Raw genomic sequence first — 27985 nt, 5'->3', positions numbered from 1 at the left:
TTACTATGAGTAAATGTCAGGAATTTTGAAAAACTGAGTTTAAATGTATTTGGCTAAGGTGTATATAAACTTCTGACTTCAACTGTAAATAAAGGTTAAATAAATACATAAAATAAATGCAAATCCCCCAATGTAAACGATGCACATTTAATTTTGTTGTCCCCCTCCCCATAGCTTTAAGCTTCAACAGAAAAATAGTTCTGGTTTGAAATATATTTGTTATATATACCCATTTTTCGTTGCAATGGAACAGTGCACAGTAAGAGATAAATATGTAAATGGTTGTAAATGAGAGTGGAAAACGGTTACAAATGAAGGGGAGGTGCCATTTTATCACCTTGGTAACTGTGATGACGTATGACAAAAAACTCTGCCACTCAGATAGACCTCACCTCCCCAGTGAAAGAAAATATGCCATCAAGTCTACTCTTCAGCCATTGTATTTCAACGGTGTGCTTGTAACACAGTCATTTCGTGGATTTCAATATACGCAGATTTTCGCTATCCAGTTGAATTGAACAAAACCTAGTCTGCACACGGATTTTAAAGAAGATAATTCCTAAAAAATATATTTTTTTAGGGCTCACGCAATATTAAATTTGCAGCAGGCTACGTGCGCGACGTGCACAGCATTCCAGGCGTCGGAATCCAGCTTTCTCTCTGGCTAATTATAAAGCTAGCTACTTTGTTTATTTTCCACAAAACTTTTGTTATTAAACCAATAGTGTTTTCTCTACGGATCCGGTTTCTATTTAGATGGCAAGCTTCCCTAATTCTGTAAACGAAAATGAAATAGGTAGGTTGAGATCCTTTTCACTATCCTGCTCTGTGTTTGTGGTGGAGGGGTTGCAAACGTTAATGTTCATCTCGCTATCTAAGATTTGTTTTTATTTTACTAGACAAGTCAGTTAAGATCAAATTCTTATTTTCAATGACGGCCTAGGAACAGTGGGTTAACTGCCTGTTCAGGGGCAGAACGACAGATGTTGTACCTTGTCAGCTCGGGGATTTGAACTTGCAACCTTTCGGTTACTAGTCAAATGCTCTAACCACTAGGCTACCTAGATAGCTAGCCAGCTATTATGTTACACCTTCCATCTGTCGGTAGGTAGTCTTACTTTATTTTCTATTGTAGGTCAAGTCGTTACTTCCATAACATATAACCTATTTACTAGACTAGAGACTCACACACTACAGTCACATTCACCATGCACCCGCGGTTTATACTAGGTGCCACCACACCAAAGACAATATGGTAGAAACTGTACCCACACATCGCGCGAGCGTTCGGCACACTTTGTTTCTCACGTCATTTGGTGGTGGAGGCGACGGCGGTAACTACGTTTCTGAAGTATGACTCATTCCTCATTAGTCGGGGAAGCGCACTGATTTATCAGATAGCTATTGTATAAAACGGATGTTTTGTTTCAACACCTCTTGCGTAATACATTAATGTGATATATGATGTCTCATTTATATTCCAACCGAATGTTTATGTTACCCAGTTAAAATAAGTTGGGCTAATAATAAATAAATACAATAGTGTGTTTTGTTGCAACACTGCGTAATAAATCAAAGTGATATATGTCTCATTTAGCTACTTGGTCAACCATATCTTTATGATACCCATTTAAAATAAGTTTATTTGGGCTAATAATATGTTGTGTTTTATAGCCAACTTCATTAGCATTGATTTACATTTGTAATGGCATGTCAAATAACAAAACAGTATTGACTCTCAGAATCTCTCAGTTACTTTAAGCATCAATTCTGACATTGAAGGTTCATATCCAGCTACACCAGAGGTCAGCTTAGGGTGGTGGAACCAGCCTGATCTGTGTTCGCCTTTAGAAATAGATTGATGAATGCAGCGACCAGGCTGGTGCAATAGAATGATGAAAGCAGTGATCAGGCTGGTTCCACCAGGCTAATGTCAGTTGGCCCCGAAGCATCTTTTCTACATTATCATTCAGATGTTGCTCACAAGCACCATGTCATCATGGTATTTGTGCTATTGTTCCCTTGCTGACCTCTTGTTTCTGTTTTCAGGTAAGGCTAAGTTCATTGGTGAACTCTTAGTGCCTGTTGCTCCCTTTGACCAGAAGTCCGGGCGAGAGACCTGGACTGTAGCCTTTGCACCTGATGGTTCCTACTTCGCTTGGTCTCAAGGGCATCGCATTGTGACGCTCGTTCCCTGGTCAAAATGCCTGAAGAATTTGTAAGTACCTGTACTAGGCCTAACCACATTCTTGGTCAGTACAATTGTGATCAGAAAGTAACAGGTTAGGTCCTACTTCAGAGGTCTGTTTACATTTTGAGGGAGTCCTACAGAAGCAACTATTCCTTTTGAGTTTTGAAATTCAACAGTTTAACATATCTGAATAGCCTAACTAATTTGTCTGTGCAATGAATGCACTGACTGGCTTGGAGTCCTATTTGACAGAGACAGCAGTAGAGAGCAGGGGAGCAAGAGAGACAGTGAATGTGGCATGTGCTGGTGTGTTGCTGGTGCCCACTGGGTATTCATTTGGAGGCTGCCGTGCCTGTTTCATTGTCTGATGTTTTAAGGCCCTTTCAGCACTCCTCCACTCTTACTTTAACAGGTCGCACGGCACACTTCCAAAGGCTACGGCACACTTCCAAAGGCTACGGCACACTTCCAAAGGCTTCAACAAGAATTAAGCACAAATACTGCATTTACAACAGCCTCCTGTCAGGCCAGTGGCGGCGCTCCTTCTCTGACCACTGGAGCTGCGTCAGCCAGGCTATGCTGGCCTGTTACTCGACTTAAAAAGGAAGTAGGCTGTAGCCCCCCACTGGTACTGTATATAAATAAATAAAAATCCCCCACAGTAAAGAAAAATCATTGAATGAGTACGTTTGTCCAAGCTTTTGACTGGTACTGTATTTTTATATATTGTTGCATCGTTCCTGTCCTTATGTTTCTTACAATATGCTATTTTGTTTTGCTTGAATATCTTGATGGTGTTCTGTACTAGATTCTTCTATTTTTAAAGCAGCAGCTGATTGTTGATAACGTAGAGTGGACTTTCATTAATGAGGAGTTCTTGGTAAACCAAGTTAGAGGAAAGGAGACACTGCTTCTTGTTATTCAGAAGTGGATATAGACTCAAGGGCCTTGTGTAATCTTAGCCTATAATTTTAGCACGTTAGAAAAGCTTCTGTAAAGTGCAGTCAAACTTTTCTTGTCTTTGGCAAGAGAAAGCCACACACAGCAGCTTAGGGTTTTATTACTGTATCCTTATGTTGTAAAATAATGTAAGGTTTACTGCCATGAAGTCAACTACATGGTGTCAGGCTGTAAACCCTTCTGTAAACAATGACACATCAAATCAATACTAAAGGAAGGCTGAGGGCTATAAATGCACTTTTACATTATTTCAGGGCTACAGCCTACTTCCTTTTTATGTCGAGTAACAGGCCAGGGTAGCCTGGCTGACGCGGCTCACGTGGTCAGAGGGAGCTCCGACCCTGGTCTGGACAGGAGGCTGTTGTAAGTGCAGTATTTGTGCTTCATTCTTGCTGAGCTTTGATTGGTTCTCTGATGTGTTTTTTTTTTCATGGGGGGTTGAGACTTCACATTGTTTGGGTTTGAAAATCCAACAGTTGTATTGGAAGGGGGCGGTGCTCAGGGGCTGTATGTGGCTCACCATGTGGGTGTTTGAGTGAGAAAGACCGAAGATAACTAATTGTTTAAAAAACACAGCCTTCATTATCGAGGCATCGTGCTGACATCAAAATAGTCTATCCAGACTCTAAAGTCAGAAGGACTTCGAGTTAGGTGTCAGTCAGACTAAGACCTAGGTGCATCCAATCTGATTTTCTAATATCCACAACATTCTTAAACACCACAGAACTGAAAATTCATTCTAGATTCTGACAGTCCAAATTGTTGTTTACAGTTCTAGTTGAGTTCTTGGTCTCGTTCTAGAATATTCTAGCAGTTGTAGTTCATTACTTGTGCTATCCTTCCCTGTGAGGAGGAAACAGTGCAGTGTGCTGTGGAGCAAGCTGCCAAGGACACGTGGCATGTATTATCAGTTGCCTTTCTGCAGAGCTGGCTCTTTTTCCACACAATAAAGCCTTGTGACCTCCCCAGAACCTTTTCAACTTGTCTGAGCAAAAAGAGCTTATTGTATAGTAGACATGTAGTACACTGTTTGGTATTACCTATTGGATGTTGTTGTGGTTAGCTAGGCAAGTCCTGTCTAGTGGAGAGAGATTGTTAGAAATTGAAAAGCGGTCACGGTGTAGAGATATACTAGATGCAAAATATAAGCGAACAAGTTCAATATTTAAATGTTTAATAGACAGACATAGACAGAGATATTAATATGGGAAGATAGGCTGTCTTAGAGGAACGCATCTTTCGCAAACTTTTTTGAGCCAGGGACTTTACATATATTTTTTATAATTCATTATCCCTTTTTTAATGAACATTAATTTATTTTTACTTTACACTAAATTAATGAATTATGTATTTAATTGGCTTCCTTCATGGTTTGCCTGTCTGTGTTGTACTCATGGGCAGTGTCGCTCTGTCTGTGCTCTCTTCAGGGGCTGTCTGTCTATAAATGACAAAACAAAAATAATATAATTTAGTAATTATACACAATTACATTACCTGTGTTGTCAATAAAAACAATATAACAACTAGGGATGCACGATATATCGGTGAACATATCGGAATTGGCCGATATTAGCTAAAATGCCAACATCAGTATTGGCCCGATGTCTAGTTTAACGCTGATGTACAAAACCGATGTCAAAGCTGACGTGCAGACCTATATAATGTAGGCACATGAGGTAATGACGCCATGTAAAATGTTGTGCTACACGTGCAACACCGCATTCCTTACCAAGCCCACAGGCATTTGAAGAAATTTCAGCGAGGCAACTCAAAGCCGAAATCCATTAACGGCAAGATAATGGAATTCATTGCCCTTGACAATCAACCGTTCTCTGTCGTGGGTGATATTGGCTTTCGCCGACTGGTCGAGCACCCGGTACACGCTACCAAGTGTGCTATTTTTCAGATGTTGCCCTCTCGGAGTTACACAGTAATAGAGTCACTGCTATTAGCTTCACGACTGACATGTGGACCAGCGATATCAGCCCTATGAGCATGCTAAGTCTGACAGCAGAGTGGGTCATCGAGGATTTCGTACTGAGGAAAGTTGTATCTGAGAAGCTTTATGTGCGTATGGAAAATCTTTTTTTTCAGCTCATGAAACATGGGACCAACACTTTACATCTTGCGTTTATATCTTTTCTAACGCCACCGATTCTGTCACATAACAGTGGAGTGCGCATGCCCATTCTGACTTCGTCAATGCTAAGCTAACCAGTTAGCTAGCGTGCGTCATTAGTGCTGACTATTTTCTATGGAGTGAAGATGGCCCATTTTCCTGATGAGTTGGATGTTTTTACTGGCCCAAAAATGTCATATCGGCGCATCACTAATAGCAACTGAATCTTTATAAGCAAATAACAATCTATCAATATATATACTATGTTAAATAAATATAATGTTAAAAGATGTTTGACTCACTCAATCATTGAGACTGGTGTACCTGCCTCTTGGACAACAAGTCAAACCACAGAGGGAAGGAGGAGAGGGACACTGGGGGGGGGTTTTAACAGCCAGTCTGCTGCAATATTTAGATATTGTTGCAGCAAGAGAGGAGAAGCCTGTCTCACATAAGTATGTAGAATGAAAGGTAATTAATGTCTTCGCTGCCATCTCGCTGAGTTGTGGGTATTCTCTGCTGCTGAACAGCCAGAATGTGGAAAGGAACATCTCATTGAAATGAGTGTCCCGCATTCTTTTTATTCTCGCCAAATTTGAGCAGCAGTCCCATTGGTACAGAGTCCGATATAACGTCCCATCGTAATCCATGTCCCGTTATGTAGGCCTACTTGTTCAGAACACAGAATATTTCACCTGCAGTTGTATTCTGAGACATCTCTTGAAAACAAATACATTCTTCATAAATGTAGCATACACATACACAAGAAGCGAGCATTTGAAATGTCAGTCATCTAATTGGATTGCAAACCAATTTGATGCACATGCTCTGTCTAAAACCTGTGATTCAATATCATCTGCCATATTGTGGGTTCTAGGTGTGACAGTGTTATTGTAAAGTGGGATTTCACTGACCTTTGTAGCAGCAGTTGGGCGTAAAACTTCTCGGCAAGCATCCACGTCTGATTGCATCATCACCAGTTTTCAACTATAGCGCCTGGCACTTGGAATGTTTTGAGAGAGTACGATGCCCTCAGTGAAGTGTTGTCTGAAAAGATTGTGGTTGGTCTTTTTCGTTAAAAAAATGCGTGCGGTGTAACTATACTTCGTCATGGCAACACAATTTGTTTACTGCAACCTTGACTGCAGCATGCGTAGTTGAGCGCATTGCCCAAGCAGGGCTATGGCAAGTATGTATTCGATTCAAATATGCCGCAGACCAAAGAAAGCCCCAATCATATTCAAGACAAATTTGCCGCGGACCGGCAAACATTCCTCCACAGACCGGGGTTTGGAGAGGTTGCTCTTTGGAGAGGCAGCAAATCTTTCTCCTTCCAGCAGGGAGTGTATACCTAAATACTCCTCATGTTCGTTGTCTCATCCTTCCCTGCCCTTGGTCAAAACATTGAATCAAAGGCTTAGACCTAGAGGTTCAATAGACTATACATTTTAAAAGGACACCCATGGCTGATTTTGTGGCACATGGGCCCAGATAGATATCAGTTACTAAGACCTGTTTATGATGGTTACCTTGAGGCCAAATTCCAATAGGGAATAATCATCAGAATATCTTTATGAAACTCATTGGCCAACCCTCTCTCACCACTTTAGACTGTATGTGCTCTCCTCCTGTCTGTGCATAATTATTTTAGCACCTGGATCTATTGAATTCAGGTGCGTTACATTACAAAGTAATGTGTTCACCTACATGTAACTCACGTTTCTCCCTCTCCTTTCCCTCCATTATCCTCATCTCCATTTCTGCCCCCATCTCACTTTTCTATGCCACTCTCCAGTGTTGGGGAAGGCTCCACCGGAGCGGGCCCTCGGCGTTTGTCGCGGCAGAACAGCGAGGGGGGAACAGTGGTGCCGGTGGGCGAGCCCAGGGAGCATACCATCGACTGCGGTGACATCGTGTGGGGCCTGGCCTTTGGCTCGTCTGTGCCAGAGAAGCAGAGTCGCTGCGTCAACATCGAGTGGCACCGTTTCAAGTTCGGTCAGGACCAGCTGCTGCTTGCCACGGGCCTCAACAATGGACGTGTCAAGATCTGGGACGTCTATACTGGTGAGCACCTGATTAAACATTTTTTATTTATTTGACCTTTATTTAACTAGGCTAGTAAGGAGGCATTCTTATTTTCAATGACTGCCTAGGAATAGTGGGTTAACTGCCTGTTCAAGGGCAGAATGACAGATTTGTACTTTGTCAGCTCGGGGTTTGAACTTGCAACCTTCCGGTTACTAGTCCAACGCTCTAACCACTAGGCTACCCTGCCGCCCCAAACACGAACATCTTGACCAGCTGGGCAGCTCTGTTTTTACAGTGCATTATTCCTAGTTCCATGTACCAATGCAAGTTATTGAATCAGCATGTATCTTCTCAGCAGGGAGGAAGTTGAAGCCTCGTAGGGGGGTTTCTTGGATCAACTTTCTCCACACACATCCTGGGCTGTGTTTTCATTCCAGAAAATCCACTTCGCCCTTCTACCTTTTTTCACTCTCACAGATCTTATAGTTGAAAGCAGCATGGCAGAAATTGGGTGGGACTGTTTACACCTACAGTGGGGCAAAAAAGTATTTAGTCAGCCACCAATTGTGCAAGTTCTCCCACTTAAAAAGATGAGAGAGGCCTGTAATTTTCATCATAGGTACACTTAAACTATGACAGACAAAATGAGAAAAAAAATCCAGAAAATAACATTGTAATGAATTTATTTGCAAATTATGGTGGAAAATAAGTATTTGGTCAATAACAAAAGTTTATCTTAATACTTTGTTATATACCCTTTGTTGACAATGACAGAGGTCAAACGTTTTCTGTAAGTCTTCACAAGGTTTTCACACACTGTTGCTGGTATTTTGGCCCATTCCTCCATGCAGATCTCCTCTAGAGCAGTGATGTTTTGGGGCTTTTGCTGGGAAACACGGACTTTCAACTCCCTCCAAAGATTTTCTATGGTGTTGAGATCTGGAGACTGGCTAGGCCACTCCAGGACCTTGAAATGCTTCTTACGAAGCCACTCCTTCGTTGCCCGGGCGGTGTGTTTGGGATCATTGTCATGCTGAAAGACCCAGCCACGTTTCATCTTCAATGCCCTTGCTGATGGAAGGAGGTTTTCACTCAAAATCTCACGATACATGGCCCCATTCATTATTTCCTTTACATGGATCAGTCGTCCTGGTCCCTATGCAGAAAAACAGCCCCAAAGCATGATGTTTCAACCCCCATGCTTCACAGTAGGTATGGTGTTCTTTGGATGCAACTCAGCATTCTTTGTCCTCCAAACACGACGAGTTGAGATTTTACCAAAAAGTTATATTTTGGTTTCATCTGACCATATGACATTCTCCCAATCTTCTTCTGGATCATCCAAATGCTCTCTAGCAAACTTCAGACGGGCCTGGACATGTACTGGCTTAAGCAGGGGGACACGTCTGGCACTGCAGGATTTGAGTCCCTGGCGGCGTAGTGTGTTACTGATGGTAGGCTTCGTTACTTTGGTCCCAGCTCTCTGCAGGTCATTCACTAGGTCCCCCCGTGTGGTTCTGGGATTTTTGCTCACCGTTCTTGTGATCATTTTGACCCCACGGGGTGAGATCTTGCGTGGAGCCCCAGATCGAGGGAGATTATCAGTGGTCTTGTATGTCTTCCATTTCCTAATAATTGCTCCCACAGTTGATTTCTTCAAACCAAGCTGTTTACCTATTGCAGATTCAGTCTTCCCAGCCTGGTGCAGGTCTACAATTTTGTTTCTGGTGTCCTTTGACAGCTCTTTGGTCTTGGCCATAGCGGAGTTTGGAGTGTGACTGTTTGAGGTTGTGGACAAGTGTCTTTTATACTGATAACAAGTTCAAACAGGTGCCATTAATACAGGTAACGAGTGGAGGACAGAGGAGCCTCTTAAAGAAGAAGTTACAGGTCTGTGAGAGCCAGAAATCTTGCTTGTTTGTAGGTGACCAAATACTTATTTTCCACCATAATTTGCAAATAAATTCATAAAAAATCATACAATGTGATTTTCTGGATTATTTTCCTTCTCATTTTGTCATAGTTGAAGTGTACCTATGATGAAAATGACAGGCCTCTCTCATCTTTTTAAGTGGGAGAACTTGCACAATTGGTGGCTGACTAAATACTTTATTGCCCCACTGTATGTGAAAGGGAGCAAACAAGAGGAGAGGACATGATATGTCTTGCGTAGAGCTCAACTGGTGGTACCTCGTGTCCTAAATGGAATGTATTTAATTTTTTTCAGCAGCGGTGTCAAATTGAGCTTTTGGGGGGTTTCAGGCAGGTTCCTTTTTGCTGGGTGGGGTCAGGCACACCTGTAATATATATTTTTTTGCATGATTATGAGAAGATCACTTCTGGTGACTTTTAAAAGGACGATTTAAATAAATTTAATATAATTTCTTATTCAAAAGCTTTACAACCTTTTGCCCAATTGAGCTGTATAGCAGCTTTAAATAAATAGGCTGGAGAATGGGGTTGACCATCTGCATTTACCCAATTGAAAAACCACAAAAGACTCTGAATGCATTCAATTATACAAATGTACGTTGTAACTTGGAACTCCAGGGTTTTTTATGGATCAAAATTGGGCTTAGTATTTAGAGGTCCTCGTCGCATATATATATATATTTTTCTGTTTTAAAGGGAATTTCCTGCAATTATACACAATGTGTCATGGTGCAGGGAGAGAACATTAAAGTTTTAAAGCTACTTTCCTGCAATTTTACACATTTTGCAATGGTTTATGACGTGTTCTTATGCTATCTAAGTGGCTCAATCATAACAAAATCAATGGGTGCCTCATGCCATGATATTTATTTTGATTTGGGTGATTCTTAGTGCTCAAAGCTCCATAATAGGTCCATTTGCTTTTCTACATACTTTTTGTAGTGGCGGCAACGATTTTAAATGAATATAGGGGGAAAACACTGGCTCTGGATATATGTTTGATTGCTGTGACATCAACAGTTGCCCAGATACAGGATTATTAGGTACTCTTTTTAGTAGCCAATCATTAAAGAGAGTAGATTTATCCCAGTCGAGTTACATAAGCCTTCCTGATGCACACAGGGCTATAATATGAGTTTTTCTAAAAGAAGTGCCAAGAGAATGCTCATTGATCTGTTCCAGAAATTAAACAAGGTCACCATGCCATTCTGCCCATCTCATCATCTACCCACCCACCTCTAGCTGGCATCCTGTTTTATGGTCTTGTTAGGTTCTAAATTAACCTATTAAAACTCACGGATGATTAGTAAAGTTTAAACCAAGTTTATTCACCCATTGGGTCATACAGCTGCATAAGACAAATGCATATTTCTACCAGTGGTAGTATATAAACTCAGCAAAAAAAGAAACATCCCTTTTTCAGGACCCTATCTGTCAAAGTTAATTTGTAAAAATCTAAATCACATCACAGATCTTCATTGTAAAGAGTTTAAACACTGTTTCCCATGCTTGTTCAATGAACCATAAACAATGAATGAACATGCACCTGTGGAACGGTCGACACTAACAGCTTACAGACAGTAGGCAATTAAGGTCACAGTTATGAAAACTTAGGACACGAAAGAGGCCTTTCTACTGAATCTGAAAAACACAAAGAAAGATGACCAGGGTCCCTGCTCATCTGCGTGAATGTGCCTTAGGCATGCTGCAAGGAGGCATGAGGACTGCAGATGTGGGCAGGGCAATAAATTGCAATGTCCGTACTGTGAGACGCCTAAGACAGCGCTACAGGGAGACAGGACGGACAGCTGATCATCCTCACAGTGGCAGACCACATGTAACAACACCTGCACAGGATCGGTACATCTGAACACCACACCTGCGGGACAGATACAGGATGGCAACAACAACTGCCCGAGTTACACCAGGAACGCACAATCCCTCCATCAGTGCTCAGACTGTCCACAATAGGCTGAGAGAGGCTGGACTGAGGGCTTGTAGGCCTGTTGTAAGGCAGGTCCTCACCAGACATCACCGGCAACAACGTGACAAACATGACAATGCAACCAGCCATTCTGCATGTGATTTCCTGCAAGACAGCAACGTCAGTGTTCTGCCATGGCCAGTGAAGAGCCCAGATATCAATCCCATTGAGCATATCTGGGACCTGTTGGATCGGAGGATGAGGGCTAGGGCCATTCCCCCCATAAATGTCCGGGAACTTGCAGGTGCCTTGGTGGAAGAGTGGGGTAACATCTCACAGCAAGAACCGGCAAATCTGTTGCAGTCCATGAGGAGGAGATGCACTGCAGTACTTAATGCAACTGGTGGCCACACCAGATACTGACTGTTCTTTTTTTTTTTTTACCCCCCCTTTGTTCAGGGACGCGTTATACCATTTCTGTTGTCTGTGGAACTTATTCAGTTTGTCTCAGTTGTTGAATCATATGGTCATACAAATATTTACACATGTTAAGTTTGAGAGGACGTACATTTTTTAGCTGAGTTTATATACCCCAATTTGGGTGGAGTCTCCTCTAAACATTACATCTTTATTACTAGGTTAAGTGATACGGGCCACAAACTGTTCCTTCTCCTTTAAGCTGACCTGACCCCTACCCCCTTCCTCACTACTCCACAGCTCTCCACCATTATCAGTGACTGCAATCGTGTGATTGCCTCTCCTCTACTCAGCACCTCCCAAAGCCCCCTGGCTCCTATCCAACCTTCCCTGACCCCATATACATTCCTCCTACAGATACCCATTAACTTCTGGTGTAGAAACTAGACTATGGCACTCCTCATGCCTCTAGTATAACTGATGATTAACAATATTTAAAGTTTAGAAATCCTACCCATCAGGCTGTGTTGGAGACAGTCAGTGGGTGATATAATGTGTTCATTTTAGCCCAGCTGGCTGTCTGCTTGCACCTCCTCTCCTCCCATGTTTTTTACTGACACACCTGAATGATGATGTTTGCCCACGGCCCCTCTCTCCCTGCTGCCAACACAGTGCTGATGTCACAACCCCGCTAGGCCCCCCTCTCTCCTAGACTCATTGGTTCTCTCTCCCACTCTTTCTCTCACACACCTACAGTTGAAGTCGGAAGTTTACATACACCTTAGCCAACTACATTTAAACTCGTTTTTTCACAATTCCTGACATTTAATCAGAGTAAGAATTCCCTGTCTTAGGTCAGTTAGGATCAACACTTTATTTTAAGAATGTGAAATGTCAGAATAATAGTGTAGGGATTTATTTATTTCATCACATTCCCAGTGGGTCAGACGTTTACATACACTCAATTAGTATTTGGTAGCATTGCCTTTAAATTGTCAAACGTTTCGGGTAGCCTTCCACAAGCTTCCCACAATAGGTTGGGTGAATTTTGGCCCATTCCTCCTGACAGAGCTGGTATAACTGAGTCAGGTTTGTAGGCCTCCTTGCTCGCACACACTTTTTCAGTTCTGCCCACAAATTTTCTATGGGATTGAGGTCAGGGCTTTGATGGCCACTCCAATACCTTGACTTTGTTGTCCTTAAGCCATTTTGCCACAACTTTGGAAGTATGCTTGGGGTCATTGTCCATTTGGAAGACCCATTTGCGACCAAGCTTTAACTTCCTGACTGATGTCTTGAGGTGTTGCTTCAATATATCCACATCATTTTCCATCCTCATAATGCCATCTATTTTGTGAAATGCACCAGTCCCTCCTGCAGCAAAGCACCCCCACAACATGATGCTGCCACCCCCGTGCTTCATGGATGGGATGGTGTTCTTCGGCTTGCAAGCATCCCCCTTTTTCCTCCAAACATAACGATGGTCATTATGACCAAACAGTTATATTTTTGTTTTATCAGACCAGAGGACATTTCTCCAAAAAGTACGATCTTTGTCCCCATGTGCAGTTGCAAACCTTAGTCTGTCTTTTTTTATGGAAGTTTTGGAGCAGTGGTTTCTTCCTTGCTGAGTGGCCTTTCAGGTTATGTAGATATAGATACTTTTGTACCTGTTTCCTCCAGCATCTTCACACGGTCCTTTGCTGTTGTTCTGGGATTGATTTGCACTTTTCGCACCAAAGTACGTTAATCTCTAGGAGACAGAACGTGTCTCCTTCCTGAGCGGTATGACGGCTGCGTGGTCCCATGGTGTTTATACTTGCGTATTATTGTTTGTACAGATGAACGTGGTACCTTCTGGCATTTGGACATTTCTCCCAAGGATGAACCAGACTTGTGGAGGCCTACAATTGTTTTTCTGAGGTCTTGGCTGATTTCTTTTGATTTTCCCATGATGTCAAGCAAAGAGGCACTGAGTTCGAAGATAGGCCTTGAAATACATCTACAGGTACACCTCCAATTGACTCAGATGATGTCAATTAGCCTATCAGAAGCTTCTATAGCCATGACATAATTTTATGAAATTTTCCAAGCTGTTTAAGGACACAATGAACTTAGTGTATGTAAACTTCTGACCCACTGGAATTGTGATACAGGGAAATAATCTGTCTGTTAACAATTTTTGGAAAAATGACTTGTGTCATGCACAAAGTAGATGTCCTAACCGACTTGCCAAAACTATAGTTTGTTAACAAGAAATTTGTGGAGTGGTTGAAAAACGAGTTTTAATGACTCCAACCTAAGTGTATGTAATCTTCTGACTTCAACTGTATTTCACTCCTGGCTCCAGTGATCGCGGGTCATTCTGACATCGATCCAGATCTCCAGTTCACTTTATCAAGAACTGATTATTCTGGCTTTGCTTTCTTTATTTCATGACTGAATATTGCCGGTGGCATTACTTTTGTTAGGATTTGGCTTCAGGCGCAATTAGGGTGTTATTGTAATAACTATTATAATAGATTATTATACCCCAAGTTAGAGTTGTCAACTGTTAGCAGACTATTTGAGAATAGCTACTGTAATTGAGTCCCATTCTCCCCTCAATGGAACCAGTGTTTGGACTGAGTATCAGGAAGTAACAAATTGCAGGGTTTAACTCAGGATTACTCTGCTTTCAACTATTGTGTGTCAGTCTACCCAGAGGGTATTCTGAGTCACTCTTACTGTCAACACCAGGACCAGCCTTTGAAATAGAGCTCTCCTGGTCTCCAACTCATCATGTAAAGAAAAGAGCACAGTCAGTGGGACTAGTTGTTACATGAAGAATTAATTTGTGACCGCCCTCTTTCTTTCCCCTCTTAAATGTTTATTTTCTATACTCTATCTAACTCTGTACAAACTGACAGTGCTCTGGTTACTTTTCACATGGGTGTGGAACCCACACTATTCTACACCCCACAGAGGGAATAAAGCAAATTGCAGCTCTGTGGCATTTTAATCCACAAATCATGACAAATTCCCCAAGGCTGTGTAAACAGAGTTGGTGGAGTTGACCTACAGTAACTCGTCTGTGCTGTGTATCTCATTAGCTTTATTATTAACTCTTGTTTTTTTTGCCTTTACAGGAAAGCTGTTGCTGAATCTCATGGACCATACAGATATAGTGCGAGACCTGACTTTCGCCCCTGATGGCAGCCTCATGCTAGTCTCGGCATCCAGAGACAAAACCCTGAGGGTCTGGGACCTGAAAGATGACGGTAAGAACACTGAGGTCTGAGGAACACCTTTTTATTATCTTGGAACTGAAACCATTTTCCATGCTTGTTAACTTCTTGCGTCAAGCCATCCCGGATCCGGGATCGTAAATACAGCCTCAAGCTCATTACCATAACGCAACGTTAACTATTCATGAAAATCGCAAATGAAATTAAATAAATATGCTAGCTCTCAAGCTTAGCCTTTTGTTAACCTGTTGCTTCTACTCGGGACGCTTGCGTCCCAACTAGAGCTCTGGAAATGCAAATGCGATACGCTAAATGCTAATAGTATTAGTTAAAACTCAAAAGTTCATTAAAATACACATGCAGGGTATCGAATTAAAGCTACACTCGTTGTGAATCCAGGCAACAAGTCAGATTTTTAAAATGCTTTTCGGCGAAAGCATGAGAAGCTATTATCTGATAGCATGCAACACCCCAAAAGACCCACAGGGGACGTAAACAAAATAATTAGCATTTCGGCGTTACACAAACCGCACAATAAAATAGAAAACATTCATTACCTTTCACCATCTTCTTTGTTGGCACTCCTAGATGTCCCATAAACACTATTTGGGTCTTTATTTCGATTAAATCGGTCCATATAAAGCCTAGATATCGTTATATGTAGACTGTGTGATAAACTAAAAAAACATCGTTTCAAAACGTAACGTCATTTTTTAAAATTCAAAAAGTCGACGATAAACTTTCACAAAACACTTCGAAATACGTTTGTAATGCAACTTTAGGTATTAGTAAACGTTAATAAGCGATAAAATTCATCAGGAGGCGATGTAAAGATCATTAGCTGTCCGTCTGGAAAAATGTCCGGCTAGAAACTCAACGAAAATATCCGGTCCTAGACCGGAGGAGATACGGTGCCCTGCATGTGTTTGACCAAGAAAAAACTTGAAGGGAAATGACAAGACTCTAGACACCGTGTGGAAGCTGTAGGTACTGCAACCTCAGTCAATTAATTGTGGTTCACCTTTATCAATGGGTTCAAGTAGCGCATGGATATATTTTCCCATTTTCAGTGATCAGTTTTTCCTGTGCTTTTCGATGTAAATGCCGTTCTGGTAAAGCCACAGCAGTGATTTAACCAGTTTTTTAAACGTCTGAGTGTTTTCTATCCACACAGACTAAGCAAATGCATATACTATATTCCTGGCATGAGTAGCAGGGCGCTGAAATGTTGCGCGATTTTTAACAGAATGTTCAAAAAAGTAGAGGGTCGACTTAAGAGGTTAACAACACTGTCATCTCAGATTTTCAAAAATATGCTTCTCAACCATAGCAAAACAAGCATTTGTGTAACGGTATTGATAGCTTGTGATAGCTAGCGTTAGCATTTAGCGTTAGCATTCAGCAGGCAACATTTTCACAAAAACCAGAAAACCATTCAAATAAAATAATTTACCTTTGAAGAACTTCGGATGTTTTCAATGAGGAGACTCTCAGTTAGATAGCAAATGTTCAGTTTTTCCTGAAAGATTATTTGTGCAGGAGAAATCGGTCCGTTTTCTGCGTCATGTTTGGCTACCAAAAAAAACGAAAATTCATTCATCAAAACGCCAAACTTTTTTCCACATTAACTCCATAATATCGACTGAAACGTGGTAAACGTTGTTTAAAATCAATCCTCAAGGTGTTTTTCACATATCTCTTCATGATATATCGTTCCTGGAATTCTCCTCTCTGTCTCAATCACATGGATGAATGCGAGCAGCTTGGAGATTACGCAGCAATTTCAACAAAGGACACCGGGCGGACACCTGGTAAATGTAGTCTCTTATGGCCAATCTTCCAATGATATGCCTACAAATACGTCACAATGCTGCAGACAACTTGGAGAAACGATAGAAAGGGCAGGCTCATTCCTGGCGCTTTCACAGCCATATAAGGAGACAATGAAAAACAGAGCCTCAAAAATCCTGCTAATTTCCTGTTTGAAGTTTCATCTTGGTTTCGCCTGTAGCATCAGTTCTGGGGCACTCACAGATAATATCTTTGCAGTTTTGGAAACGTCAGAGTGTTTTCTTTCCAAAGCTGTCAATTATATGCATAGTCGAGCATCTTTTTGTGACAAAATATTGCGCTTAAAACGGGCACGTTTCTTTATCCAATAATGAAATAGCGCCCCCATAGGTTGAAGAGGTTAACATAGTTATTGTTTTTGCTTGAGATTTGTACAGCTGTGCCAGCAAGCCACACTGATCTGTTGAGGTCAAGATTATTATGATGCATGCAGATGACGTTTTTGTGTGTTTGGCTTATACACATCCACACACATGTGATAAGTTGCTTTTGTTCCAGTGGAATGAGCTACTGCTGCTGGCGGTTCCACTTTGAAAGGCCCCTCACCCCCTGCATGCGTTCTAAGCTCACATGAGCAGAGAATGTTAAAATTGGGCCCAAGTCCAAGGTCTCCTGAACAAAAGCCTAGAGGAAGGCATAGCCATGGCATGGTCTGACCTAGTTTCTCCTCTATTGGCCAGAGCAGTCCTGTATCCAGTCAACGGTCAGATCACCACTAACACATCTATTTTATCTGTGAATCCGGGTTTTCAAATGACACAATCAACATATCCAAACACAAGCAGTATGAGCCTAGTCTCCAGAGCCTAATTGGAAAAACCTACATTTTACTATCTAAGCCCAATAATTAAAATAGCCCAGTTATCCCAATTGAAATCTTACAGACAATCCTATAAACCTTGGAAACATCATCAGCAGACATTTGTACTGTTACTTCATCACAATAATAATTTCTTAAAAGCAAATAGTTTGTGCATTTTTCCGTCACATGTACATGTCATAACAACCTGTGATGCTGTGTTGTAGGCAACATGGTGAAAGTGTTGCGGGGTCATCAGAACTGGGTCTATTGCAGCGCATTCTCACCAGACTCCTCAGTCCTCTGCTCTGTTGGAGCCAGTAAATCGGTACGTACACCTGTTCCCCTTTCTCTCCCTTTTGAGATGAACTGCTTCTCTGTGTGCTATTGCTTGACTAGTTATGCTCAATGACCTACCAATGAAACACTCCCACCTTCCCCTCAACTGAATCTTGACCGTTATGCTTGGTGTCATGACTAGTTCAACAACCCTGCCTGTAGTTCGGGTTGGCTTGGTTTGAAATAGCTTTGGTATTGTAATATGCATGTAGACTAAACAAATGATCACACACTTTTTGGTAATAGTTCCGGTATTTATCCTCCATCTACAATCCAGCTCACAATCTAAACTGTTAATTTGATGCTTTAGAATGTGGGATGCAGATTGCTATGCTTTATTTAATGACCTTTGAACCTCAATGCAGACCAAAATCATTCAAAGAAATGTTCTAAATATTTTTGGATTTCCCTTTTTGATAAAATCTACCTGGTATTTAGTAAAGAGTATGCAAGGAGAAAATGAGATGGTTAGCTAAGTGGCGTAGTCCTCAAAATGGCTGCCCGGCCAGTGCGGGATTGGACCCAATGACTTCAGTCACAGATGTACACTTTGCAAGAACCTCATTAACATGCTAGTAGTTAGTTACTGTAGCCAGTTCCACCCTTCTTGTGCAGGGTGCAGCTAGATTGTTGTTAGGCTGTGTGTCCATAAGTGTCTTGCTTTCCCTGTCACAGGTGGCAGGTGTGAGTGTTTTTGAAGGGAGGGAGCGCCGCGCTGACATAAAGCAGCCGGTGCAGACGGCTGGCTGGTGGCACCAGTGTCACTACTACTGCCGGGCTGGGACGCACTGTGCCCCTGCCCAGGGGGCAGTCTTGCACCTACCTGACCGCAAGGTCTCCCGTACGTAGGTGCTGCTGTCTCCATGTTTGTCTACCTCCGCTGTCGCAGTTCCTCCTTTTATATCAGTTATAAAACAGTGATTTTAAAACTGCAGTAAAGTAAATACTTCCCACCCACATGGTCCCTTACCCCTCTCCTTCACCTCCTACTGTCCCTCCCTATCTCACCTCGCCCCCCACTCCCAAATGTACTTAATTAGAAACCCTACCTATTATAGCATACCTTAACTGACATTTTGTTAGGTTAGGAGTTTTTGTCAGTTCAATGTCAGTCTCGCCCTCCCACAGTCTCTAACTTGTATGAATGACATTGTTATGATTATTTATGTCTCTCCATAATGAGGAGGTTAACATCAGTTAATTTTAGTTTGATATCCTTAGTTCTCCATTATCCTCCTAACTTCTCTCCCGGGGCCCATGTTTAAGGGCCAGTCAGCACGCCCGTCTCTATTGTGGCCACCCCGCTCAGCCCCTTTAGTAATGGAGTTAGTGTGCAGGGGTCAGGTCATTGTTGGCGTAAATGAGAATTGAAAGGACTCTTTGTGGCTCTGCAGACTGCCATCATCCCCATAAATGTCTGCCTTTGTCCCAAACACTCCACCAAAATGAACATGGACTATGTTGGAGTTGAAAAAAACATGATGTAAGTTAGTGAATTCCCTGTTGCCTCATAATTGGCCAAAGGGCAGTATTTTCCTCACGGAAATGTCCCATTTTGATTAGCATTTGCATATTTATTTGTTAAAACAGAGAAAACAAATGCAACGGTCAATAATTTTCTGTGACCATAGTGGGAGAGGAAGAACAGTCTCTCATACAGAATGACTGAAAACCAAAACACATACTCGTCATAGTACAAAAAACAAAACTGCTAATACATTCAAACTGAACTCTAAATTGCTTGAACAGAAATTTTATAGAGAACTGAGCCTCATTAAAAACGCCACAGAAAACAAAGGAGGCAACTGTAACTGTCTGCCATTTTGGAGCAGATTTTCCAGTCACTGGCAGCTGGCTGTCTTATAAACTGTGGAGTGGTGTAGCTTGCCTAAAATGCAGGCAGTAGCCTCATGCGTTGGATTCCTTTCATTTCACACTAACGCTAGAGGAGGAAGTAGGAGAACATTTTGAACTGAAGTAGCCCCCAGAAACCATTGACTTGTTTGTGGAATGACATTTATCTACTTTAGCTGAAATGTTGCACTTTTGCTCAAGTGCAATGTTTGCAGAACTCCTTGTGACGTTTTCAATAGGCCTATACAATCTTGTTTTGGTTCTAAAAGTTACAAGTTCAACATCACTGTTAAAGCCTCTCTAGAATTGGAGTTTAATTAGATTTGCTCTGTTCTGGTCAGTTTGAAGTTTTAACAAACAACAAGGCATGTTCCTCTTGGCATGCATTACATTGCTCTGGAGCAAAGGAACGTTCAAGGCTTTATGGCTGACTGTTGAAAACCGTGTGCACATGTTGCAAATGTGTGTCCAAGGGCGTCAACCTTTTGGCCATCAAATGTTTTTTTTCTCTTGCAGTATGTCTCTTCGTAGGCTTCCGCCGGAGGTGCGAGTCTTTTATAATCACAGTGAACTAGAACTCAAAGGGGAAACCAGTGGAGTAACATTATGTTACCTTAAGTTACTACTTGTTTTATTTTCTTCTTTTTCTATAGACTTAAAAATGTTTATATTGAGAACGTTGTAATTGGATATTAATGTTTAAATGCTAGCCTACGTCAAGAAAACTACAATTTATATGGAGCACTATTTTAGCAGCTATGTTAAGAAACCAGATGTGCAGTGACATGCATTTTGTTACATAACATAGAATTGCTGCTTGAGTAGCATGTGATTTATTGTGTGCATTGTTTGGTCTGTAGTTCAACACATAAGCCATAAAATGACACTGAGCATACAAAGTTTTTTCTGTTTATTTCTTGTTTTATTTTTGTTGCTTAATTTAACTACTTGTAATTTACATTGCGTCTGTTTTGACATTTTATGTCAGTAGTTTTTAGGTTAAGTGTTTTAAGTTGTTTAAAATGCTTGTCCCTGCATAGTGTTATTCCATTGGCTCTAACATGAACCTCTTCCTTCTGTAGGTGTTCCTTTGGGATATGGATAAATATTCCCTGATCCGGAAGCTGGAGGGTCACCATAATGACGTGGTGTCCTGTGAGTTCTCTCCTGATGGCGCCTTGCTCGCCACCGCTTCCTACGACACCCGCGTCATCATCTGGGACCCCCATGTGGGCACTGTGCTGCTGGAGCTAGCGTAAGTCACAGACACCAGGAACTAGGGCAAAGTAATGACACAATGATGTTGTTAAGACCTTGTTGAAGTTTTCTTATCTCTGTGTTTTTCTCTCCTTCAGGCACCTCTTCCCTCCCCCCTCGCCCATCTTTGCAGGAGGGGCCAACGATCGCTGGGTACGTTCCGTAGCATTCTGTCACGACGGGCGTCACATCGCCAGCATCACTGACGACAGGTAAGGAACAAAGGCTGAGACCTGTGTCTGGTGCATCAGAAGGGTCCAATAAGGAAAAGCTCAGCTTTAAAAATGTTTGAGATTCTTATGGCTAATGTCCACTTGATCCTCTCTCTAAGGCGTTGTCTTCTACCACACGTGTAGAGCGTGGCTGGTGTAGATTTGTAAGTTTGTGTTGGCCATAGCTGCTTCACCAAGCTCACTTGCGCTGTCACACTTCACATTGTACATGGTAAACTGCGTGCCCTCTGCTGATGAAAAAGTGTTAGTTTGCTGCAGTAGCAGAGCGCTGTGAAGCAGAGAGAGAGAGAGAGAGAGAGAGAGAGGGAGTCACGGCTCTTAATGGGGTCTGAGTGAGAACAGAGCTGTTGCAGCCAGGCAGGGCCCCCTTTGGGAATGGGTCACATGACGGCCATTAATCAACCGCTGACGCCTTGCTTCCTTCTCTCCTTAGCCCTTCCCTTCGTTGGTTAGGCTGCTAAGTGTTTACCAGTGCGAAGGCAGTGCTAGAGGGAGAGGAGGAACAAGTCTCACAAAATGGCGGGGACAAAAAAAATTCTCAGCCACATCTGCCAAGATTAGTTTGTCAGATAGGATGAGGATAAAACATTTTGAATTTGAACAGTTACATTTGATTTAATAGTGAAAATAAACCCTTTTTTAAAATTTGAAGCGGAACAATATGAATCCTACATTCTTTCAGCCAGCTTGTTTTGGCTCTAATGCAGTTCCCATGTGATCTGTGTCAGCTGTGTCTGACCAGCGCCCTTCTTGCGGTCTATCTCTTCCTCTTTATTTTGTCCTTCTCTCTCTTCTACACACCCACAAACTCATTCTGTCCATCCCTCTCTCCCCAGAATGGTGCGTTTCTGGACCATTGATGAGAAGTCTCCCAAGGCCATCGCTCCCCTCATTAATGGCCTCTGTTGTGCCTTCTCCATTGATGGGAGTGTCTTAGCAGCTGGGTGAGGCGCACACACACTCCTACACACCTACCTACACCTCTCCAGACACACACACACCTAACTACACCTCTCCAGACACACACTCCCACACACCTACCTACACCACTACACACACACACCTAACTACACCGCACCACACACACACACACACACACACACACACACTCCTACACACCAACCTACACTACTCCACACACACACACACACCTAACTACCTCTCCACACACACACACTCCTACACACCTACCTACATCTCTCCACACACACACTCCTACACACCTACCTACACACACACACACACTCCTACACACCAACCTACACCATTCCACACACACACCTAACTACACATCTCCACACACACACACACACCTCTCCACACACACACTTCTACACACCTACCTACACCTCTCCACACACACACACATCTCTCCACACACACACACACACCTACCTACACCTCTCCACACACTCACTCCTACACACCTACCTTCACCTCTTTCACACACACACACACCTAACTACACTTCTCACACACACACACTCCTACACACCAACCTACACCTCTCCACACACTCCTACACACCTACCTGCACCTCTACACACACACACACTTCTACACACCTACCTACACCTCTCCACACACACCTGCCTACACCTCTCCACACACACACACCTACCGACACTTCTCCACACATACACACACCTACCTACACCTCTCCACACACATACATACTCCTACACACCTACCTACACCTCTCCACACACACCTACCTGCACCTCTCCACACACACACTTACCTACACCTCTCCACACACACATAAATACTCCTACACACCTACCTGCACCTCTCCACACACACCTACCTGCACCTCTCCACACACACCTACCTACACCTCTCCACACACACACACTCCTACACACCTACCTACATCTCTCCACACACACACATACCCCTACACACCTACCTACACCTCTCCACACACACACACTCGTACCTACACCTCTCCCCACACACTCGTACCTACACCTCTCCCCACACACTCCTACCTCTCCACACACACTCCGACACACCTACCGACACCTCTCCACACATACATACACACACACACACACCTACCGACACCTCTCCACACATACATACACACACACACACCTACCTACACCTCTCCACACACACACACACACACACCTACCTACACCTCTCCACCACACACACACACACACACCTACCTACACACACACACACACCTACCTACACCTCTCCACACACACACACCTACCTACACTTCTCCCCACACACACACACTCCTAAACACCTTCCTACACCTCTCCACACACTCCTACCTACACACCTTCCTACACCTCTCCACACACACACACTCCTACCGACACCTCTCCACACACACACACTCCTACCAACACCTCTCCACACACACCTAACTACACCTCTCCACACACACACCTACACCTCTCCACGCACACACCTACCTACACCTCTCCCCACACACACACACACACACACTCCTACACACCTACAGTTGAAGTCAGAAGATTACATACACTTAGGTTGGAGTCATTAAAACTCGTTTTTCAACCACTCCGCTCAGGTGATCAATCAAGACTATGTACTGCCAGAAACTGGTTTTCCAGCTTTTTATTTGCATGCTGTAGGAAGCGCAGCGGCTCCTATATGTTAATGGTTATCCAGGAGCCTGGGTGTATCTTACAATGATGCTTCAGCCAGTTCTGTTAGGTAGACCACGGCTACCTAGTACCTACCTTTCAGTGCTGTTGTGAGGGATTGATTGACATGAGAATAACTTTCTCTCGCCCCGTTTCTCTCTCAGATCTCGAGACGGCAGCGTGCATTTCTGGGCGTGCCCAAAGGGCATTGCCAGCCTGCAGCACCTGTGTCGCATGGCACTACGACGGGTCATGTCCACCCAGCAGGTGCAGACGCTGCCCATCCCGCCCCGCATACGCTCCTACCTGTCTTACCAAGATCTCTAGCCCTTTACCCTCACCGCTCAACACCGCACGCTGGAAACCAATGAATATTACCTTCCTAGAAATAAACACCCAGGATAAAGAAGACAAAAGAGGAAAAGTTGATTTACAGACTAACACCCCCATACTCTTCTGTGGCAAGGCAGCTTCTTTTTCTATGTATTTATTTTTGTTGGTTTACTTTCGTTTGTGCAAGCCACGGTGTCCCTCAGGGAGTGTGCTTGAATGGTTAAGTTATTTCAGTGGCCTGTCTCTCTGCTTAAGATGGCCTTACCATATCAGTCACCTCTGGATAGTTCTGCATTCTTCCTGCAATAGAGACTTGTTCTCTGTAGATAATTGGCTGCTTTTAGATTTTCGATGCTCCCTAACTGTCTAGCTTAGATTTCGAATGCTTGTTAGAAAGCTGGACAAATCGAGGAGACTATAAAAGTAGAGGTCCATTATCCTTTCTACAGTTTCCATTTGGTTTTGGTCATTTCAATATCAATTGAGATCGTTTTCCCTTTCCCTAAATACCTTTTTTTATTTATTTATTTAAAAAAATAGTCAAACCATCTGTGGGTCGGCTTGAATGCGCTCGCGGACTGGATCCGGTGTTTAACATCACTGGGGTAAGTGAATGACTGCTGATAAGATTTAGTGTAGTGCCCTTCCAATGTTTTCTGCTACCCTAGATCTCCCCAGGTCTTAACCCTCACTCACTCGCTGCCCCAGCTCCTCAATGGGCTTTTCTTTCCACACTTCCATCCTCACTCATGTCCAGGAGGGAAATGAGGGCCTGTAGCCTTCACTGTCTCACATCTCACTCCAAAATAATAGCGACCCATGGCCTGACCTGTTTTGCTTCTCATAATATGTATATTTTTTACCTGTAAAAAAACCAAATCTGTATAGACAATTGTGTGCAAGTATGTGTGTGTATATACACAATATATTATAAATACCTATTATTATACCAGTATATGAATGTATCAGAGGGCGTAGTATGTTTTTTACTGCTGTTTTCTTTTTGAATAATAGACTGTTGAAAACGGGTTTTTCCCTCTGTACATAGTTTTTGTTCGTTTTAATGTGAAGACCTGTAAATGAATGAATGAATGAGACGATCTCTTATTGTAGAGATCAGGGTGTAGTCTGTGCTCCTTCAGAATCGGTGAGACTGTGAAAGTGTGGATTATAGTGTGCCCTAGGAATTCAAAAACACAGAAAAAGCCTAAGAGGCGGTTGCCATCCGTATTAATGACGGTCTGAAACCCATTTTCTATCCTGTGCTATGCTGCGCAACTCTAAAGTGGTGTTTCTAAGTGTAAGAAATAACCTATAGGGGAGAGCTATACAACATCTTCTGAAAATAAGTATTTACAGTTGCCATCTGTAGCATGGGCTCTTTATTGATTGTGTCATACATGACTGGCAGGCCTTTGAAGGCAGACATTTGATAGTAAATATTTAATTGGGGGAAAAATGAATGTTGAGAAGAGCCTAATGGAATAGTATTAATGGTCTACTTTTTGTATTTTGTCTTATGTTGACCTAGGTAGTGGATACAGGCCTGCTGTTAATCAATCTTGGAAATACGTTTTCTGTCTGTCAATGCTGATGCCAAAGGTCTCTCTTTCTCTCTCGGTTTATAGCCTGTGCTCTTGTCAGTCAGTGACTTTTCTCTCTCATGGCTAAAACTTCTAACTATTGTGCATCTGTGAATTTGATTTGATTTATCCTGTTAGTAAAGCCATAAGGCTGTTGTCTTCAGTAACCGGTTGGGTTGGTGTGTTTAGTAAAGCCTTTGCTGATTAGATCTAGAGCCAGTGAATGAATCCAAGCGCTGGGTTCTCACCAGTGTTGGGGAGTAGTAAACTACATGTAGTTCAACTAGTAATTTAACTACATTTTGCATAAGCTTGGTGGTTACTTAATTCAATCTCGTTTTTTTTTTTAATGTAGTTAATACATGTTTTTGCCATGTAGTGGTGTAGCTAACTAAAACTATGGGTGAAGTAGGCAATCATTTCCTAAATGTTTGGGCATCAAACCTGCCAAATTCTCAATTGGAACATTAGATTTGGTGTTTAATAGGCTAAATTACACATACTGTATGACCCCAAAGTGATCTTTGCTTGCAATTTATAGTCTGACATTTCAGATTTACATATACTTTTTCACAAAGTAGTTTGGATGTAGTGAACTACTTTTTCAAAGTAACTTTAGTTAAGGAAACTATATTTTTCAAAGGGTTAGCTTAACTTCTTTCAGTGTGAAGTAAGTTTACGAAGCTACCAATATCAATACAGAATAGCTTCCCCAAGTGTAAGTAAAATGTTGAATATATCAAAAATTGAAATAAAATATTTTTCTTTCTTTCTGGTCTGCTTCATGCATGTATTGTTTTTTTGCATTTATAGTTTGAATTAAAGCCTTTTTTTGAAAACCAAAAATAAGTCATGTTTTTTTTGTTTTGTCCTTTTCTTGAAGTCTCCAGGCAAGCTTTATCCTGGAACCCACAAGGCAAAAGGAAAAGAGGTCACTTGAGAAACACTGAAGTCTTGTTCACACTACAGGCCTTAATGCTGAAATGAGTTTTTTATTTCAAATCCATTTTGCAAAAATGACTATCCGAACAGCAAGTTTCAAGTGACCAAATGTGTGTGTTCAGACGACAGTCATTTGGTGACACTGTTAGTTGTCATAGTAACGATGGTGGTGTGTGCAGTGGTGGAGGCTGATTGGTGGTGGTGCTCGTGCTTTCTATCAAGTTATGTAGCAAGCTACGGTGATAATACCTACCAAGAACGTTTCCCAGTTACTTTGAATGTTCAATCATAGCATACAAACACTTAAATCCTGATAGCTGTATCTGGCTAGCCACAGCAGTCAACTAGCTAGGTAGATAGCTGATTCTGGCTAGCCACAGCAGTCAACTAGCTAGGCAGATAGCTGTTTCTGGCTAGCCACAGCAGTCAACTAGCTAGGTAGATAGCTGATTCTGGCTAGCCACAGCAGTCAACTAGCTAGGTAGATAGCTGATTCTGGCTAGCCACAGTAGTCAACTAGCTAGGTAGATAGCTGATTCTGGCTAGCCACAGCAGTCAACTAGCTAGGTAGATAGCTGTTTCTGGCTAGCCACAGCAGTCAACTAGCTAGGTAGATAGCTGTTTCTGGCTAGCCACAGCAGTCAACTAGCTAGGTAGATAGCTGATTCTGGCTAGCCACAGCAGTCAACTAGCTAGGTAGGTAGCTGTTTCTGGCTAGCCACAGCAGTCAACTAGCTAGGTAGATAGCTGATTCTGGCTAGCCACAGCAGTCAACTAGCTAGGTAGATAGCTGATTCTGGCTAGCCACAGCAGTCAACTAGCTAGGTAGATAGCTGATTCTGGCTAGCCACAGCAGTCAATTAGCTAGGTAGATAGCTGATTCTGGCTAGCCACAGCAGTCAACTATCTAGGTAGATAGCTGATTCTGGCTAGCCACAGCAGTCAACTAGCTAGGTAGATAGCTGATTCTGGCTAGCCACAGCAGTCAACTAGCTAGGTAGGTAGCTGTTTCTGGCTAGCCACAGCAGTCAACTAGCTAGGTAGATAGCTGATTCTGGCTAGCCACAGCAGTCAACTAGCTAGGTAGATAGCTGATTCTGGCTAGCCACAGCAGTCAACTAGCTAGGTAGATAGCTGATTCTGGCTAGCCACAGCAGTCAATTAGCTAGGTAGATAGCTGATTCTGGCTAGCCACAGCAGTCAACTATCTAGGTAGATAGCTGATTCTGGCTAGCCACAGCAGTCAACTATCTAGGTAGATAGCTGATTCTGGCTAGCCACAGCAGTCAACTAGCTAGGTAGATAGCTGTTTCTGGCTAGCCACAGCAGTCAACTAGCTAGGTAGATAGCTGATTCTGGCTAGCCACAG

The 27985-nt window shown here is 42.6% G+C and overlaps 1 protein-coding gene across 2 annotated transcripts; it reads left to right on the top strand.

Moving 5' to 3' along the window:
• The first annotated feature begins 395 nt into the window (after nucleotides 1–395).
• Nucleotides 396–26449, top strand: LOC115141931 (WD repeat and SOCS box-containing protein 1). Of its 2 annotated transcripts, none has more exons than XM_029681344.2 (9): nucleotides 396–796; nucleotides 2050–2218; nucleotides 7066–7334; nucleotides 14700–14831; nucleotides 17676–17776; nucleotides 20724–20896; nucleotides 20997–21110; nucleotides 21968–22075; nucleotides 23923–26449. In XM_029681344.2, the coding sequence occupies exons 1-9, from the start codon at nucleotides 757–759 to the stop codon at nucleotides 24083–24085; spliced, it is 1269 nt and encodes a 422-aa protein (XP_029537204.1). In that variant the 5' UTR covers nucleotides 396–756; the 3' UTR covers nucleotides 24086–26449. The 2 variants fall into 2 exon arrangements, with proteins under 2 accessions (XP_029537204.1, XP_064856528.1); XM_065000456.1 differs by lacking the exon at nucleotides 396–796 and adding an exon at nucleotides 866–1104.
• The last annotated feature ends 1536 nt before the right edge of the window (nucleotides 26450–27985 follow it).

The sequence above is a fragment of the Oncorhynchus nerka genome, linkage group LG14 (genome assembly GCF_034236695.1).
Source record: "Oncorhynchus nerka isolate Pitt River linkage group LG14, Oner_Uvic_2.0, whole genome shotgun sequence".
Lineage (NCBI taxonomy): Eukaryota > Metazoa > Chordata > Actinopteri > Salmoniformes > Salmonidae > Oncorhynchus > Oncorhynchus nerka.
The sequence above is the reverse complement of the archived record's forward strand: the minus strand, read 5'-3'. Positions and strand labels throughout refer to the sequence as shown.

Coding starts and splice junctions, on each gene's coding strand:
- LOC115141931 (XM_029681344.2), top strand. CDS start 757: ATGGCAAGCTTCCCTAATTCTGTAAACGAAAATGAAATAG. Junction 14,832..17,675: donor CTGGGACCTGAAAGATGACG/GTAAGAACACTG, acceptor GCTGTGTTGTAG/GCAACATGGTGAAAGTGTTG. Junction 17,777..20,723: donor CTGTTGGAGCCAGTAAATCG/GTACGTACACCT, acceptor TTCCTTCTGTAG/GTGTTCCTTTGGGATATGGA.